Below are 17,913 nucleotides of genomic sequence, written 5' to 3'. Positions count from 1 at the left end.
GCACAAGCTGTTTCTGCTTGTGCCCCTTGCTCCTGACATCCACACCTTGAGCAAGCCACCTCCTACTAGCTATCATTTAGATCTCAAATTAGATGTAACCTCTTCCAAGAATCCTCCTCTGACTACCACTCCATCCAAGTCTGGTGCCACTCTGTGTAGTATATTTTATATACTCATAAAGGCCTGTCCACCTGCACACATGGCTTAGCGTAGAATAGGCACTCAATAAATGTTTGGTGAGTGAAGAAAAATGTCAGGTACCAGCTGCCATCAGCTGGAGTTCATTTATTCCGACCCTCAGTGGAGAACAGAAAGGGAGCCCAGTCAGCTCGTTTTGCCAGCACCCCCATTCCATAAATAGGACGGGAGCTGGGAGGGCAGGGTAACGCAGCACGCACTCACTCCTGAAGCAGGAAGGCATCTGTGCTGCAAATAGCTAAACACTGACCCCTCAGCAGGGGCAACCTCCCCTCCTTGCCCCCCCAGACAAGCAGTCAGTGAAAGCTGCTTCCCAGTAAGCATAGTCTGGAAGTGGGTCAAAGAGTAATCACAAGGCCACGAGGCCCCAGTCCTGCATGTGATCACTTTCTCAGAGGTCCAGGGGAAGGGGTGCTCAGCCAGAGAAATTTCTAATTGATTCTGAACCAAACCCCTGGGAGCTGGGCAGATGCTGATCCAAGAGTCAAATCCAGTCCAGGTAAGAGGTGGCCAAAAAGGGCTGCACTGAGCTGGCCAGGGGATCAAGGCAAGCTTTTTGTCCTGATTACATACTCTTTATATACTTATATACCACTCCCTGTGGCCTCCTCCCTGACAGATTCTGGAGGGGTTGGCAGAGGGGCAGTCTGGGCCTGACTGTTGATGGCCTCCGAGATCACTCTGACACCATCCACCCATCTCTGATTTACTAATTCAAACCAAACACCTTTTCCAAAACCAAAATCCTGTCTTTTTTGACCAGTTGTTTTATTCAAGGGGCAGGGGCTGTTACATACAACAGAGATCTGGCATCTGGAAAAGTTGTGTGTCTTTAGAAGAGCTTGGGGGAAAGAAAGAAAAAGCCCATCATTTCTGAGTGAGGTCAGCCAGCCCAGCTGGAGGAGGCAGCAGGCTGTAGGGACTGCTGAAGGACCACTTGGCCAGCTTGCCGGACCCTGGGCCAAGCCATTGTATAAGCTCCCCAGTATTAGAAAGAAAGAAAAAAAATCGGACATGAGTTTAGCTTTGCTCAGGAGCCCAGAACATGCTCACAACTCTAGGACTCTCTGCTCTTCTGTACAAGTGGAAAATGCAATCCATGAGAACAAACTTGACTGTGGAGTTGTGTGCCTAGTTCCCCAGCCCTGTAACTTAGAGGGGGCTGTGGCTCACGCCACCTTGTGGCCGCTTTTCAGAGTCCCATGTGTCTCTCTGAGCAGCTGGCTCACTAATGGCTAAAAGACAGGACAGCAGCCTCAAAATCAAGCACAAAACGTGCATTTACTGACATCTGCTCTGGGCTACACTGGGCTTCTAGCAAGAACAAACGCAAATGTAAAGGGAAACGTGCTAATATAATTAGCAACCTGGTGCAGTTGTGAATACAAGCTGTTGTTTCCAGACTTGGGAGAGAACTATGATTACCCTACATTTAATAGCTTAACATTGAATGTGCACGAGAGTTCCAGATTCAGCAAAGAAATACATAAGTTATTTATATTTTAAGTAAAAATATTATAGTTTATTCCTTTATTTCACCACCATTTATGTGTATGAACTGCAGTGGAGGCTTTGCTTACGTCCCGTGGAGCAAGGCCAGGATATATGCTTTATATTGATTATTTGATCTTCAACATCAGATTATCACAATTGTAAATGTGGTCAAAACCATGCAAAAAGAAAAGGAAGGACATTCCCATTGATGGCAGTAAATGAACAGTCAAAGCCACCGAGTTTGCCAATGGCCAATTTCTTGTGTTTCTTTTAAAGAACAGATCAAAGAGTCTTTTTTTGCCATTTTGGGGGCTACTTGCCTATCAGGATCACGGGACAAAGAGTAAATAAAGGCATGAAGAAACAAACAAGCAAATTGCACCAGAACAGATGTGCTTAAATTAACCAAGTGACAGTTTGTGTGTTAGTCTCATTACCATGGCTGTCACGTGAGGTGGGTGGAGAAGAGAAGCACCAAAGGCTTAGTTGTTCAGAGGCTGCTGAGCAACCCCAGGAAACCTCAGAGACACCATCCTTTGAGGCTGGCTCTGGCCACCCCTACTTGCCTGCTGCTGCCTCATGGAGGGCATTCTTCCTCTGATCGTGCTGGGGGGGGCAGGGGACCTGGCTGGGGTGCTTTGGAGGTACTGGAAGGCGCTCTGGCGACCCACCTACTTCTATACGCAGTTAAATGTGAGAGCCACTCCCACGTTCCTCTTCATGATTCTGGAGGAGCCATCAGATGTGCCATCAAAGCACCGGCCAAGTGCAATCTCCTTGGCCATGCGAGGGTCCTGGTCAGTGACAGTGTAGATGCCATAGTTGTGGCCCAGTGGATCCAGGGGCGCCAGCATGGTGTACTTACTGGTGTCACTGTTGACCGCCAGTGGCAGGTTGTTGACCAGGTACTCATGCAGCATGGAGTTTACACTGGCTCGATGGCAGCTGCCCTGGGGTATGATCTTTACCAGTGTGCGTTCCACACGGTTCTGGTCATAGAGCATCCCACCGCACTTGAACTCCAAACAGACACATGAGACCTTGGATTGGTCCCTATCCCGTGTGCTCTTCACATCCCGGATTCCATATAGCTTCCCCAAAGTCTGCTGGTGGGTTCCCCCCATGTTGCGGGATCGCACATTCACCTCCACTGACCCCACAATCTTCACCTTAATGTAACAGGCTCTGAACTCCATTGGCTTGGGCCACCATGCCAGGTAGTCTTCAGTCCAGCTCATGGGGTCATCCTCATTGAAGGGGACAGTGTTGTAGTCATACCGATCCCCAACGATCTGGTAGAACCGGAAGTGGGCCGCACTGGGCGGTGCCTCCTCACATGCCCGGCGGTTCTCAAAGGCATAAATGGGCCCATTGCTCTCCTCAGCTGAGTTGGGCCTTGGCTTGGCCATGCTGATCTGGAAAGCTGTCTTCTTACCCTGTGGGTCGTCATGGTCAGTCCGACGGTATCTGAGCTTGTTGAGGTAGGGCTGAGGGACACCAATTGCATTTGGGTTGAATTTAGGAGAAGACTCCACTGCTTCCAGTTCTTCCCCAGCCAGGCTTGCCAAGACATAGGCAGAATAGGCATCAGGGGACTGGTCATCGCAGAATGCAAGAAGGCAGGCCCCATTGGGGCCCGTGATGACACTGTCAAAGCGTCCCCAGGCCCTAGGGTTGGACGAGAAGCCAGTCGTGGGCTCCAGGTTGATCACAGAGACCACTACCCCCTGGATCTGCTCACTAGGCAGGAACCTCTCATTCCTGTAGGCCCTCACCTTGATAAAGCACCTCCTGCTTTCAGGGACATCCACGTTAAAGAGCCTCCTCTCTCGGATCTCCATGTTGCCCACCAGGAAGGTTCTGTCTTCTCTTTTGTTCCGCCTTTGGCTTTCATATTTGAAGTCACCTTCCTCTTCCCACAGCCCTGTGTCTGGGTTGAGTGACCAGAGTTTCATCGTGGGCACGTGCTCTGGCATCTTGACCTGGTTTGAGTCAAGGTGGACTTTCACCTTGCCAACATTAAGGGACTCAGAGGTGGCCTCATCTGTGAAGTCCACAGAGAACATGCCATATGTCCGAAGGGGGACGGTATCTCCTTCATCACTGATGAAGTTCAGGTCACTCTGAGTAGCTGTGGCTGTGGAAATATTGCGAGGGTCCAGGAAGGTCACACTGGCCTTCACTTTTCCTGTGTAGGGCTCCCCGTTCTGCCTGTAGAAACTGTTGGAGGGGATCTCCAGCTCAGCAACAGGGTCTTCACCAGCTACCTCCCCTAGGGGGATAATGTTGGTCTCCATGGCCTCCAAGGTGATGGGCTCTTTCCGTCGAAGCATCTTGATCTCATGGAACACGGCGCTTCCCTTCCTGTTGAAGGGCAGCACTTTGGTAGTGTTGACGAACTTCTGCAGCCTGTCCACAAATGTGAGCACCAGCCTCTCAGTGTCCTGGGGGACATGGAGGGTGAAAGTGCCCTTGTAGCCAGTCATACTCACACGGTTGTTCCCCATGTATATGTGGCCAAAGCGCATGGGTTCCCCATTGTCAGCGGCACTGACACAGCCCCGTACGATACTCCGGGTCTCTGTACACCGCTGGCAGCTGCACTCCATGGCCACCTTGGTGGGTAGCGTGTACCCATTGCACTGGATCTCCCTCTCCTCTGTTCTGGAGATGCCACAGCAGTTCTCCACAGCATCCCAGCACCTGATCCCATTATCGTGCTGCCCTGCACAGGTCTTGACAGGGCAACGGCCCACGTCATAGTAGGAGGAGTTGGTGGCATTCTGGAAGCAATCATGGGGCAGCCGGATAAGGAAGCTCTCAGGGATGGGGTTGCAAGGGGTCTCATCAGGGGCTGTGGAGGGAAATGGTGTGGATATGACATGTAAGTTCATCTCCTACACAAAGGGCACCTCAATCTCACCTCTTTGCAGTGCTTTATGGTTTTCAAAATACTTGCATATCCTTGATCCTGACTCTCACATACTCCTCTGAAGGAGATGGAACAACTATGAATAAACCCATTTTACATCTGGGGAAACAGATTTGGTTACTGAGACCACTAGAGTCACGGTTCTCATTGGAGGCATCCTGAAAATCTATGAGGATGTTTTGAGTTACCACCAAATTTGGGAGTCTACTGGCATACAGTGGGTGGGGGCATTGCTGCTCTGTGTCCTACAAAGGCTGGCACTGTCCTACATAAAGAATTTTTCTGTATCCTGCATGACTTTCACATGTCCCACCAGACATTCATGGAGGTGGAAAACCTATTTAAAATGATCAGGGCCTAGAATTTTTACATGGTTTTACCACGCATTGAATTTTTCAGGAATGCAACTATCATAAAAATGAAGCTAAGATTGTACTTTGGTGGGTCTTTTTTTTTTCAAGTTTATTTAAGCCCAAACTGAAGACAATTGCTGGGGAGCGAAATCACAAATGCTCCTGATTGTACTTTGTTCAGTTAGAAAAATACTAAGAATTGTTTCTTGTCTCAGAAAAATCATGTACCTACAACATTACCCAAGAAGTGTGAACCACCAAAATGATACCTCTGTATCCATCAGTATTTGTAGCTGTCACCTTCTTGGTGACTGGATTCAAATGCAAGTGTCTGATCTCTTAGTTGGCATTCTTGTGTCATTAGGCCAAAGCTCTTATATATTGAAATACATATATTAAAATGAATTAAATTAAAATTGTATTAAAATTATTTTCTTTTTATTTCTCCTTTATGTTATAGTTAGACTATGGGCATATATACTAGACAATTTTAGGTAGCTAACTTGACTATAAAGTTAACTTCAAAATAGAAAAACATTTTTAAAATTTAAAGTGTTAAAAATTGTAAGTATTACAAATTACTGTGACAAATGGGGAGCATTGGTATTATGGGTTGGGTACCTCTGCTAATGGGGCTTCACTGTTGCCAAGGTCCAAGTGCCCTGTGTCTTGAGGTCTGTTGCTCAACTTTCTTGGAGTCTGTGAAATATTCCAGAATCCTTCCAATAAATTTTCTCTTCCTCTGCCTTGTGTTTGGTTTTGTTTAGGCCAATTACTGAGCTGTCCTCCTTCTCCATCTCTTTCCAAGTATAGGTTCCTAATTTGTCTTGGTGTCCAGTCTCTCCCCCTCCAGCTCACTTCTTGAAGCCAGCTCTAATCAGGTCACCCTTTTTTGTAAAGCCCCCTCAGTTTCCCACTTCTATACCTTTACTCACGCTGCTCCCTCAATCTGGAATGCCCCCATCTCCTTACACACAGCTCCTGGTCATTCTTTAAGATGAGGGGTTCACAACTTTGGCTGCAAACTAGAATCACCCAGGAAAGCTTTTAAACTGTGCATGTCCAGGCCACATCCCAAACCAATGAAATCAAACTCTCTGGAGGTAAGACCCAGACATCCATATGTTTAAAAACTTAGCAGCCAAGACTGAGAACCATTATTTAAGCCCCAGCTGAAATGCTGCTCCCTCAGACAGCCATCCACGGTCACGCCCACCGGGAAGGTCTCTGTTTCTCATCTATAGAGTCCATGGCCCCTTATCTCCTGTTTTAGCTGCATTCTACCTTACTTGTCTCTTATTTACATTTCTTCACCACTCCTGGAGTGGCAGTTCCATGAGGGTGAGATTGGGCTCTGTGACATTTTTGTGTCCTGGAGGGCATAGCACAGCACAGAAAAATCCAAGTTTTTACTGCTGAGATATGCCCACTGGGGTGCTCCAAGGGTCCCTGACAGGCTTACCTATGACAGTCAGCTGGGAGACATGGGACTTCGCAGCCCCTGAGTCGCTCTGGGCCTTGCAGAAGTACTCCCCAGCCTGGTCCCGCTGTAGGTTCCTCAGCACCAGGTTGCTCTCGTGCTTATAGAGGGAGGGGTCTAGCAGCGTGTTATTGTGGTACCTGCAAGGCATGGAGAGACGCAGCCTGAGAAGGCAGTGCCAGGAGCAAACAGCCAGGGAGGCAGATGGTGGATGGGTCCCTGCCGATGTCAACATCACCTTTGACTCGGCTCATCTAAGAGCTCTGATTGACCTGGGAATCAAGGGACTTGACTGAGTCTCAGCCTTACCACTCACTGGATCCTTGGATAAATCATCTCACCTCTCTTAGCTTCAGCTTCCTGGTCAATAAAATGGGAGCAGTGATTCCTAGATGACCACACAGAATCTCTGGGAAGGCTAAACACGATAATGGCTGTAAAATGTTCGTGAAGCGTAAAGGACTCACAGCCACTGGGGACTCTGACCTTGTTTGCCTTTGTCGGGGAAGCTGGGCTGAGGAATCTTGTTCTGTGTCTCAAGGACATGCAAGTCAGGATCCCAAGACCAGAGCTGCTCTGTGGGGACCCCAGCTTCAAGAGGACCGCAACAGGGTTTGCTGGTTGTCTGGGCAGCCTCAACCCTGCCGGCACCCACTTATAAGTGCCAACTTCCAGACTCTGCATCAGGGCCTTTCTTGTCACTTTATTCTGTTGGTTATTATTATGGTTAATAAGACCAGACCCAATGCTTGAAAGCGCTGGTTGCCCAGAGGAGAACCGGGCAGGGTAGCTGGCAGAATACTCACCAGAAATACTTATCTGGACTGGGCTTCCCCGTGGCCTCACAGCACAGAGCCACAGTCTGCCCAGCTCTCCGTGCTTTTGTCTTGGGATTCTTCACAATGTATGGAGACTCTGGGACAGAAGATGAGAAAGGGGTATTTGGGGTTTTTCTTTACGACAGATTCTCCAGAGACTTGTTATCTCAGGTTCTTTGACATGTGTTAACATGTCACCCCCCACCAGCCCCTCTCTAAATGTCTTAATTAGGGTACTGGTCTAGAATGGAGTCCACCTCTTCTACTCCCTCAGCCTGACCCATGGGCAGGGCAGGTCACAGGCGGTGGAAGAAGGGACCACATTAGCAGGGCTTATATGTGTTTCGGCCCTCCTTCAGCCACATCGCAGTCTGTGGATTTACATATGCTTCCCCTCCTCTTTAGGACTAATTCCTGCCCATCTTTCAAGACTTCGCTCTGGACACCTTCTCTAGGAAGCCTTCCTTTATTTCCCTAAGCTATGATTATTGACCCTGCTATGTGCTCCCACATTATCCTTTTGTATCTCCCATCAGAGCACAAAATAGATGCTCAGTTAATACTTGATGAATGAATGAATGAATGAATGAATGAATGAATGAATGAATGCATGAGTTCATCTCAGTCTGACCCTCTAACCTATTCTAGGCTGCTTCAGCTTCAGTCCCCTACCCTGTCCAGTACCGGGAGTAGTACCTGTACAGGCCTGGTCCACGCAGACCTGCTCCAATGGCCTCTCAAGCAGCATCGGGGTGAAGCAGTGAAGAATCAAGGGGGTCTTGTGCCAGCCAAGATTCTCAAGTACTACCATCTCAAGCACAACCAGAGTTGGCTGTTTTAAATAGTGCAATATTCCTGTTCAGCTGCCTCCAGCAGAATTTTCTGGCCATTCTATACCATTTCTGAATTCGTACAGCCTCTTTCTCTCTCTATGTCCTCCAAACCTCACACTGTACTGTAATGACTCTTTTAGGTAAGGTGGCCCAGGGAAGAACTCATTTGAGGCAGCAGTCATGTCAATATCTGGGGGATGAACACACTGAGCAGAGTATGTAGCCAGTGCAAAGACCCTGAGGCAGGAGTGTGCCTGTGTGTTTGAGGAACAGATGGAAGGACACTGTGGCTGGAGTAGAGTGATTCAGTGGGGCAGAGAGGAGGGAAATAGGAGAGGAGAGCGGAGAAGTAATGATGGGGGCACATGATGTTGCTTGGGCCTTGTAGGCCATGGTAAAGATTTTGCGTATTACTCTGGGCAAGCTGGGAAACCAGCGCTCAGCATTGTAATCCCTTTACTTAAAAGGCCAGCCCTGTCCCAGAGAACTTAAGTACCTGCCCTGGTGAACTCCGCACTGACGGTGGCTGACTTCAGTCTAGTCTTGGGCATTGTGAGCTTGATAGGAACAAACTTGGTCTTTGTGATCTTCAGGATGCTTTTGCCATCTGGGCACAAGCCAGGGACTTGGAACCTCCCACTACTGTCCGTCTGGGTCAGTGGCTTAAGCGTCTTGGTCACCAGGTAGACAGTGGCCTCTGAGGCTGGGGCACCCCCAGGGAGTGAGACAGTCCCATGCAGCACGAAGTCCTGGCACATGCAGGCATCGCAGTCAGCATTCACGTGGCCCATGGGGCAGATCAGGTCACAGGCTGTGGAGGAAGGGACCACATTAGCAGGGTTTATATGGGTTTTGACCCTCCTTCAGCCACATCTCAGCCTGTTGACTTATGTATGCTTCCCCTCTTCCTTAGGTCTTCGTTACTGTCTTTATCAGCCTGCATGACTAATTCCTGCCCATCCTTCAAGACTTAGCTCAGGACACCTTCTCTAGGAAGCCTTCCTTGACTCCCCTAAGCCATGATAATTGACCCTGCTATGTGCTCCCACATTATCCTTTTGTATCTCCCATCAGAGCACAAAATAGATGCTCAGTTAATACTTGATGAATGAATGAATGAATGAATGAATGCATGAGTTCATCTCAGTCTGACCCTCTAACCTATTCTAGGCTGCTTCAGCTTCAGTCCCCTACCCTGTCCAGTACCGGGAGTAGTACCTGTACAGGCCTGGTCCACGCAGACCTGCTCCAATGGCCTCTCAAGCAGCATCGGGGTGAAGCAGTGAAGAATCAAGGGGATCTTGTGCCAGCCAAGATTCTCAAGTACTACCATCTCAAGCACAACCAGAGTTGGCTGTTTTAAATAGTGCAATATTCCTGTTCAGCTGCCTCCAGCAGAATTTTCTGGCCATTCTATACCATTTCTGAATTCGTACAGCCTCTTTCTCTCTATGTCCTCCAAACCTCACACTGTACTGTAATGACTCTTTTAGGTAAGGTGGCCCAGGGAAGAACTCATTTGAGGCAGCAGTCATGTCAATATCTGGGGGATGAACACACTGAGCAGAGTATGTAGCCAGTGCAAAGACCCTGAGGCAGGAGTGTGCCTGTGTGTTTGAGGAACAGATGGAAGGACACTGTGGCTGGAGTAGAGTGATTCAGTGGGGCAGAGAGGAGGGAAATAGGAGAGGAGAGCGGAGAAGTAATGATGGGGGCACATGATGTTGCTTGGGCCTTGTAGGCCATGGTAAAGATTTTGCATTTTACTCTGGGCAAGCTGGGAAACCAGCTCTTAGCATTGTAATCCCTTTACTTAAAAGGCCAGCCCTGTCCCAGAGAACTTAAGTACCTGCCCTGGTGAACTCCGCACTGACGGTGGCTGACTTCAGTCTAGTCTTGGGCATTGTGAGCTTGATAGGAGCAAACTTGGTCTTTGTGATCTTCAGGATGCTTTTGCCATCTGGGCACAAGCCAGGGACTCGGAACCTCCCACTACTGTCCGTCCGGGTCAGTGGCTTAGGCGTCTTGGTCACCAGGTAGACAGTGGCCCTTGAGGCTGGGGCACCGCCAGGGAGAGAGACAGTCCCATGTAGCACGAAGTCCTGGCACATGCAGGCATCGCAGTCAGCATTCACGTGGCCCATGGGGCAGATCAGGTCACAGGCTGTGGAGAAAGGGGCCACATTAGCAGGGCTTATATGGGTTTTGACCCTCCTTCAGCCACATCTCAGCCTGTTGACTTATGTATGCTTCCCCTCTTCCTTAGGTCTTCGTTACTGTCTTTATCAGCCTGCATGACTAATTCCTGCCCATCCTTCAAGACTTAGCTCAGGACATCTCTAGGAAGCCTTCCTTGATTCCCCTAAGCTATGATAATTGGCCCTGCTATGTCCTCCCACATTATCCTTTTGTATCTCCCATCAGAGCACAAAATAGCTGCTCAGTTAAAACTTGATGAATGAATGAACGCATGAATCCATCTCATTCTGAACTTCTAACCTATTCTAGCCTGCTTCAAACTCAGCCCCATGCCCTGCCCAGTACCAGGAGCAAGGGCAGTACCTGTACAGGCCTGGTCCATGCAGAGCCGACCCTCCTCAGTGGCCTCACGGCACAGTGACACTGTCTCTGCCAAGCAGCTGCGTGTTCGGGTCTGGACCCCAGTGTAACCACAAGCAGCAGAACACTTGCTCCAGGGAGACCATGAGCTCCAGATGCGCTCTGTGTCTCGGCGCAGGGATCCTGCAAAACAGGATTGACAGACAGTCTGACTTCCCTCCCGCAGGGACTCTGTCAAGAAATCTTCCCAAGGCTGCTTTTTCTCAGAAAGCAGGGTCTCTGTTTACATCATAGATGTCACTGATACTTAGACTTACTGCAATGATTTTTCCAACAGATGGAAGTCAAGAGTCTTGAGGAAGTGGTGTCTGTAATTCACACAACGACACCATATGGGCTAGGGGCGGCCCTGAGAAGGGCTTGTTGGCCAAGCACTGGGACTCTGATATGCTGTCCTGGGACGTGTAGGGTTAGCACCACCTGCCCTTTCCACCAGTGCAGAAACAGCCACCAGGGCCTGAGGCTTCAGCGACTCAGACATCAAGCCTGCTTCTGCCCCCCCTCCTCACCTCTGGTGCAAGAATGAGGGTCTCAGAGTTTGCCCAGGGGCCCTTGCCCAGCCTGAGCTCCCACTGCAGAGGACCACCACCGCTGCTGGGGCCTGCAGGGTCAGGCTGTGTGCACTGGTGGAACCCCAAGAGGGGAGGGTGCCCATCCATAAAGTGGGCAGGCCTGCAACTGGCTCTGTATTCTCCAGCGCGGGCAGGGAGGGCGTAAAGAGCATACATTCTTGGACTCTGCAAACACAGACATGGATTCAAACCCCAGCTCTCCACTTAATAGCTATGTAATTGTGAGAAGTTACCTAACCTCTCGGAACCTGGCGTAACATGTCAGCCTAGAGAGTCTTCACAGGTCAGTTGTAAACATCGAGTGATGTAGAAAACTAGCACAGTACCTGGCACATGGGAACTAAATAGAGACTAACATTTAATGAACGTTCACCTGGGTTAAGCTCCTTTCACTCATTATCTTATTTAATCCTCGTTTTTTAGAAACACCCTATGAATAGGGTGGCCGGTTAGCTAGCTGGTTAGAGCGCGGTGCTCTTAACAATAAGGTTGCCGGTTCGATCCCCACATGGGCCACTGTGAGCTGCGCCCTCCACAACTAGCTTGAAACAACTACTTGACTTGGAGCTGATAGGTTCTGGAAAAACACACTTAAAAAAATAAATAAAAGTTAAAAAAAAAAAGTACCCTATAAAGATTTAAATACAACCCTGTTCTACATGTGAGAAACCTGAGGCACAGAGAGTTTCAGGAAATTTGCCTAAGGACACAGATCAGCTGGCAGGCCCAGATTTGGGACCAAGCAGCCCAGCTCGAGAGCCTGGGGTCTTTCCCACCATGCCACATGCATCCAGTGAAGTGGACTGAATGGAGAACATCCAGAAACACGGACCGTTCATGACATTGGTGGGTTAATAGTAGGAAGTTGAAGCCTGTGTATTGCGATATCCAGAGTTCCCATGGCCAGAGGCAGGTCCTGGCCTCTGCCTGTGCCAAGGCTGGTGGGAGCTGGGGAGTGGGGCCCTTCAGGCTCATCTGGTGGGCAGAGGAAGCGCACAGTGTAATTAGAGCAGTTCTGGCCAGGCCGCTGCTCCCTGTTGACGCACCAGAAGCCCTCACGGGACTGCTATGGACCACCTGGCCAGTGCTGCCTGCAGGTATCCAGTCAGTGGTCCGGGCCTCCAGCCACAGGGGCTGAGCGCACACACGGTCCCCATAGTAGAAGTGAATGGCATCCAGCCGCTCGTAGTCGCCCTTCCCGCCTGGGTGGTCAATGTTGAACCATGTTGTCCACTCCCCAGGACCTGAGAGGTAGAGCCAGGTGGGCAAGGAGCCAGGTCCTGGGGCTCCAGGTGAGCTCCAGTTTCCCTTTCCTGCTCACCCACTGGGAGTCATCCCCCATATGTCTCACGCATCCACCCCAGCTCCATTGGTCTCAGGCTCTACCACATCTGTCTCTCCAGCAGCTCTCCAATCTCCTGCCCTCTGCACCCTCTGCTGCCAAGGGCCCCATTCAAGCTCTCAGCAGCCTGGCTGGACCATGTCAGTAGCTTCCTGCCTGGTCTTCCCCGTGACTCCATCCCCACCCTCTCGACACTGTAGTCAGGGTGAGCGTCCTTCATGTGGCTTCACATCCAGCTTTAACTCCCTTGGCCAGTCATTTGGGGTGCCATGAGCTGGCCCTGCTATCTCTCCATCCTCGTCACTCCCCTTTCTCCCCACTAGCCTATGCTCTGGCCTCAGCAAGTCCTACAGAAGTCCTGGAACATATCGGGCCGATTCGTGATTCTGGACTGTCCTATAAACTAGGTCCCTCTGCCTAGGCAGAGACGTAGGCCAAAAACCTTGTAAAAGTGGGTTTCCATGGAACTCTGACTTCACGCCCAAGCTCAGTAAACACCTTCCTGGTGAGCCCTCCCAGCTCCAGCCACAACTCACTCTTCAGGGGGTCAGCAGGCTTGGCAGAGATACTGAAGGTCCTCTTCCCTGGCCGGACTCTTCTCACTGAATGGGTGAGCATCGTCTGCCTCCCTGAGGGCCAGGAGAGAAGTGAGACATCGGGACTATTAGTTACTGGGGCCCAGCAAGTTCCCGCTACCAGCCTCTCAAGACGCAGGGAAGCAGTGTGATGTGTCAGATGGAGCACAAGCACTGGACATGGGTTCCAGTCCCCACTCTGCCACTCAATGGCTGTGCGACCTTCTAAGATCTTGTTTCCTCTAAATCTGTTTTCCCATAAAATAGGGCTGTATTAATAATCACTACATCGTAGAGCTCTGGGGCATGTTCAGGGTGATAATAAATGGAAAGGGACTTGGCATGTAGTGTATGCTCAACAAATGGTCATTCTCTCTTTGCTTTTGTTCTAGAAATGGCTCCTTGGATGCTGTGGAGCAGCCAGAGGGGGTGGAGGGCTCTTACATTAGTGTGTGGGTCTGTCCTTTCACCAGAACCGAGCCTTATTTTCCTCATTTATAAAATGGAGAGATGAATTCCCACGTCCCAGGGTGGTCTGCTTGGCCTGAGGAGTCCGTGAGGTAACACAAATGAACATTTCTCAAGTGGACAGAGACGGAAAGTGTGAGCTCCAGAAGCTCTGCCACTTCCTAACTGTGTGACATTGGGCCAAATATTTAACTCAGCTGACTCTTGCTCTCGCATCATAAAATTAGGACAATAATAGTTCCTGCCTCACAGGATTGTGGGGATTAAATTCATGCATAACATCCACTTAGAACCATGCCTAACGCAGAGTGCTTGCTGAGTAGGGGTTAGCAACTCCTGTTAGCTCAATGCCTGGACAAAAGATGCCCATTTCCCTTCCCTTGGCAAAGTTTGGCTTTGGGAGTCCATCTTCCCCCTAAAGTACTCATTTGACCTCACTGGGACAGTGGTCCTCAATTTTCTGACACCAGGGCGGCAGGGTCCCTGAGCTTGGTGCAAGGTCTTCAGGCCCTGGGAAGCTTCAAATCCCACCCCACCTGAGGCTGGGTTGGGGGCTCCAGAATGGGAAGGAGAAAGGACAGCGGAGGCCTGCAAAAGCTTTGAAAGGCAATTAACTCTCATGTGAGGAGTCAAATCAGAATTCTCTACGCCATTTAATTGGGGTGATAGGAGCTCTTCTCATCAAACAACTCTGATTGCCACTAAGATGGTTGAATGCTAATCGTCTTCACCAACAACAGCTGTCGGGGTGAAAAGAGGAAGGCAGGAGGTGGGCACACACAGGCTTAGGCAAGATGCTGAGCCAGCCTTTGTTCCTGCATCTGTGGTCACAAAGCCTGCAGGGCACACAGCTTTAAAAGAGGGTTTTGAGCAATTTTTTGCTTTACCTGAACACATGGTTAGAAATCGGGAGAAGAAGGGGAGATAGGAAGAGAGTATACAGGGTAGTGCTAGGTGCTCTGACACTTCGATGCCTCAGGGAGTGCACGAAGAAAATTCTCTCTCCCTGTTCCTTCAAGAACTCAGTGTCACCAGAGGATGGAGTCAGAGGACAAGGAAACCAAACAGGATTCTGATGTCTGTAAAATTTGGCTCCAGGGTCTAAATGAAATTGAGCTTTAGGCCGGAAGAATTTTCATGAAACTAAAACCAGACCAAACCCCAAACCTGATTCTGAGAGTTCAGTAATCTCTTGCGGTTTCTTTTTGCATTGGCTGCCAGGAAGCTCAGAGCTAAATTTATAATGCAGGGGTGGTAACCCTCTCATTTTCTTTCCTCCCTCTGAATGACAGCTCATCTCCTCATTTAAAAGATTCTGTTCCATGAGTTTTAATATTGAGAACTATCTTAAATCCTTTGGGAAAACAAGCAGGATGTAAAATTTGAATAAATCTATAAACCAGCCTCAGGTCTTAAGGTCATTGCTGTGGCTTAAGGCAGATGCATATTTGGGTCCCAGACCAGACAGGACTTCACTATTGCAAGTGGGAGATTTGGGAGATAGCAGATACTTAGCCTGTACCCAACACAGCAGTGACTTCCAGGACCAGGAAGAACACCCAGGCCTTGGTCCCCACCATCGTTCCCCTAGGCCCTGTGGGGAGGATGACAGGAGATGGGTGAGGGTGCTGCACAGAGTCAGGTCGCCCCTGGAACGTGCTCCCCAGGAATCTTCTCAGAATCAATGACCTGAAAAGAAACAAAGCTTGTCAGGTTCCACATTTCTGAATCACCTCTGATGTCTTGAGCAGAACTATTTCTTGACCTACAAAGGGTGGGAGGGTGTACAGAATGAAATCTTCTGGGAGGTGACACCTTCCCAAGCAGGCAGCTTTGGGAAGTGTAGAGGCTCAGAATCTGAGTTTAGATGAGGCAGAACTGGATTCACACCCTGGGTCAAGGCTCCAGAGCCCCACATCGACATAGGACACAAAGGGAGAGTAGGTTCCTTGCAGTGAGGAAGGGCCTGGGGTCACTCCCAGCAACCTCTGGGTAACTCAGTAATCACTTCCAAGACCTGGGCGTCGGGGTATGTTTTGCTATCCTTTGGTGGGGCTCACACTCTTGCACAAAAGGTATACATACTAGGGCCATAAAGCCCCAGACCCTCACGGGGCCGGCAAGCTGGAGGGCACAGATGCTTTAGACATACCACCTCCAAGAACACATTCCCAGATGTGCACAGGCTGCAGCTGAAACACATTTCTGGCCTGTTTGTTTGGGGCCTGGCTGGGAGGTACACAGCCAGGAGCACACTGAAGGAGAAGAGGAGGGCCAGGGCTCCCCAATAACTGCTGACTGTGGGTTAGAGGCTGCAGGAGCAGGAAGAGGAAAGCAGCCTGGCAATAAAGACAAGGGCTCGTGGGGTGTAGCCCAGGCTCCTGCTCATTTTTCTCTTTCCCCAGAGCTCTGCTCAAGCCAGAATCTGATTAGTTCCTGGAGATTCAAAAGTGCTTCCCTTCAACGGCCAAAGTTAGAATATGGTCGGAAAGGGGGAGATTCCTCCTTTCTGGAAAAAAAGATGAAAAAGTACTTGGTGGTCCCATGGGAAGAACAGACCAATCTCACATTGCAGACCATCTAGCTCTAAGCCTGCTATCTCCACCACCAGCTGTTTCTCAGCCCAGGACACAGAAGCACGGGTGTCCCCAAGGTCTCCAGCTATTATGTGTCTTACGCCAAGCTCCGGGTTCTGAGCAGGGAGCAGAGCACGCCACCGGCCTGCACAGCGTTCAGTCTGAGCCCACTCTGGGACTGTCTGAGAGGCCAAGGTGGCCTGAGGAACTTTGTGGAAAAACCATTTCCCATCTGGCAGTCCACGGAACTTTCTTTAGCATATTCTCTGCCAGTTAGACTCCAAGCCTACACTCCTCAGAACTCTCAGACAAAGCAGACTGGCTGACCACAGGAAAGAAGCAGGGCGCCCAGAGGTACAGAGACCCTAACTAGGGCCATTTAACTGGCCCTAGAGAGACCCTAACTGGCCTCAGATGGGAGAAGAAGAGGACTTTGGGCCAATGGAATAAGAGAACTCCAAAGCAGAAAGGAGAGTCTTCTCTGGGGGGAAATAAGGGGTGGTCAGGGGAGGGCAGAGATAGCTGAGCCAGTTAGTGGGGTGCAGGGATGGGGGAGGAGAAAGGGAGTAGAGCTCACCGTGTCCTGAGCAGGACTCCTCAGCTTGGGGGTCCAAGTCTTCTTCTCTCTAGCGGTCTAGCCACTGGGCCTTATATAGCACAGCTGGTGGCTCAGCCTGTGGCAGTGCGCCACGGAAAGCAGCCGCGAAACCAGATCTGAGCATGAGGAAGCTCAGCCTTCCCCTCCCCTCCCAACATCTCAGGCAGCTCCCAGAGGCTGGGATTTCACTTCCAGATCCTTAGGGGAAGATGCTGCAGGGCCTGGTGATGGGCCAAGTGGACAGCGGCTTGGGGCTCCGCAGGCAAGAACAGAGAGACGGGTAGGGAGCTGGGTGGGTACTGGGGGCAGCCTTGGGAAAGGGCCAAGGGGAATTCTACATCTGGACAGAATTTCGTGGCTCAGGGGGTGGCGTGTTCTTGCCTAAGCTTTGCTTGCCGATCCCCCACATTCCCCTGGCCCTGGCCCATACTCCAAATTCTCTCAGGCACACAGGCCACCGGGCCTTTCAGCTGGGGGTGCCTGGTCTGAATAGGACAAATACTCAGCTTCTCTGGCCTCTGAAGGCACACTCAGAGAACCTCAGCAGGGACAAGGAACCAAAGAATGTGGGCCACAGGATGTCACCTGGTAAGAACAGTTTTTCCCTGACCCTACCTACTTCCATCTGGGTGCCTATCTGTGACCATTGGACCCCAGAGTCCCTGCATGGGACCATTTGAGAACCCTGGATGGTCAGTGTGTATGTGTCTGATTCTGGGTATGGGGGTCCACCAGCGTATGAACAGCCAGCCTTACCCACATGTGGTGTAAACAGCTGCCTATGCTTGGGACTTCACCTGCCTTCCCTCTGTATGAGTCCTACAGTTTTAGCATCTGTCAAATCCCCTGGAAGCCCTTTTAAAACACAGATTGCTGGGCCCCACCCGCAGAGTTTCTGATTCAGTAGGTCTGAGGTGAGGCCTGAGTCTCTGCATTTTTAACACGCTCCTAGGTAATACTGCTGCTGCTGGTTCATGGACCACACAGAGATAGAGTCCCAGTTGAAGGCAAAAGATGGGGAGGGGGTATACTAGCCCCACTACATCAGGAGCTGC

The 17,913-nt window shown here is 50.2% G+C and overlaps 1 protein-coding gene across 1 annotated transcript; it reads right to left on the bottom strand.

Moving 5' to 3' along the window:
• Window positions 1-947: 947 nt before the first annotated feature.
• LOC109439834 (cartilage intermediate layer protein 1) lies at window positions 948-17,061 on the bottom strand. Its single transcript, XM_074327560.1, is given in 11 exon segments — window positions 948-4,546; window positions 6,440-6,597; window positions 7,264-7,372; window positions 8,605-8,919; window positions 9,958-10,272; window positions 10,671-10,853; window positions 12,278-12,358; window positions 12,361-12,543; window positions 13,178-13,270; window positions 15,207-15,373; window positions 16,838-17,061. Coding segments are annotated over 10 exon segments (3,867 nt in total). The 5' UTR covers window positions 15,265-15,373; window positions 16,838-17,061; the 3' UTR covers window positions 948-2,174.
• Window positions 17,062-17,913: the final 852 nt, after the last annotated feature.

This window comes from Rhinolophus sinicus, linkage group LG03, assembly GCF_036562045.2.
Source record: "Rhinolophus sinicus isolate RSC01 linkage group LG03, ASM3656204v1, whole genome shotgun sequence".
Classification (NCBI taxonomy): domain Eukaryota; kingdom Metazoa; phylum Chordata; class Mammalia; order Chiroptera; family Rhinolophidae; genus Rhinolophus; species Rhinolophus sinicus.
This window is presented reverse-complemented; position numbering and strand designations above follow the sequence as displayed.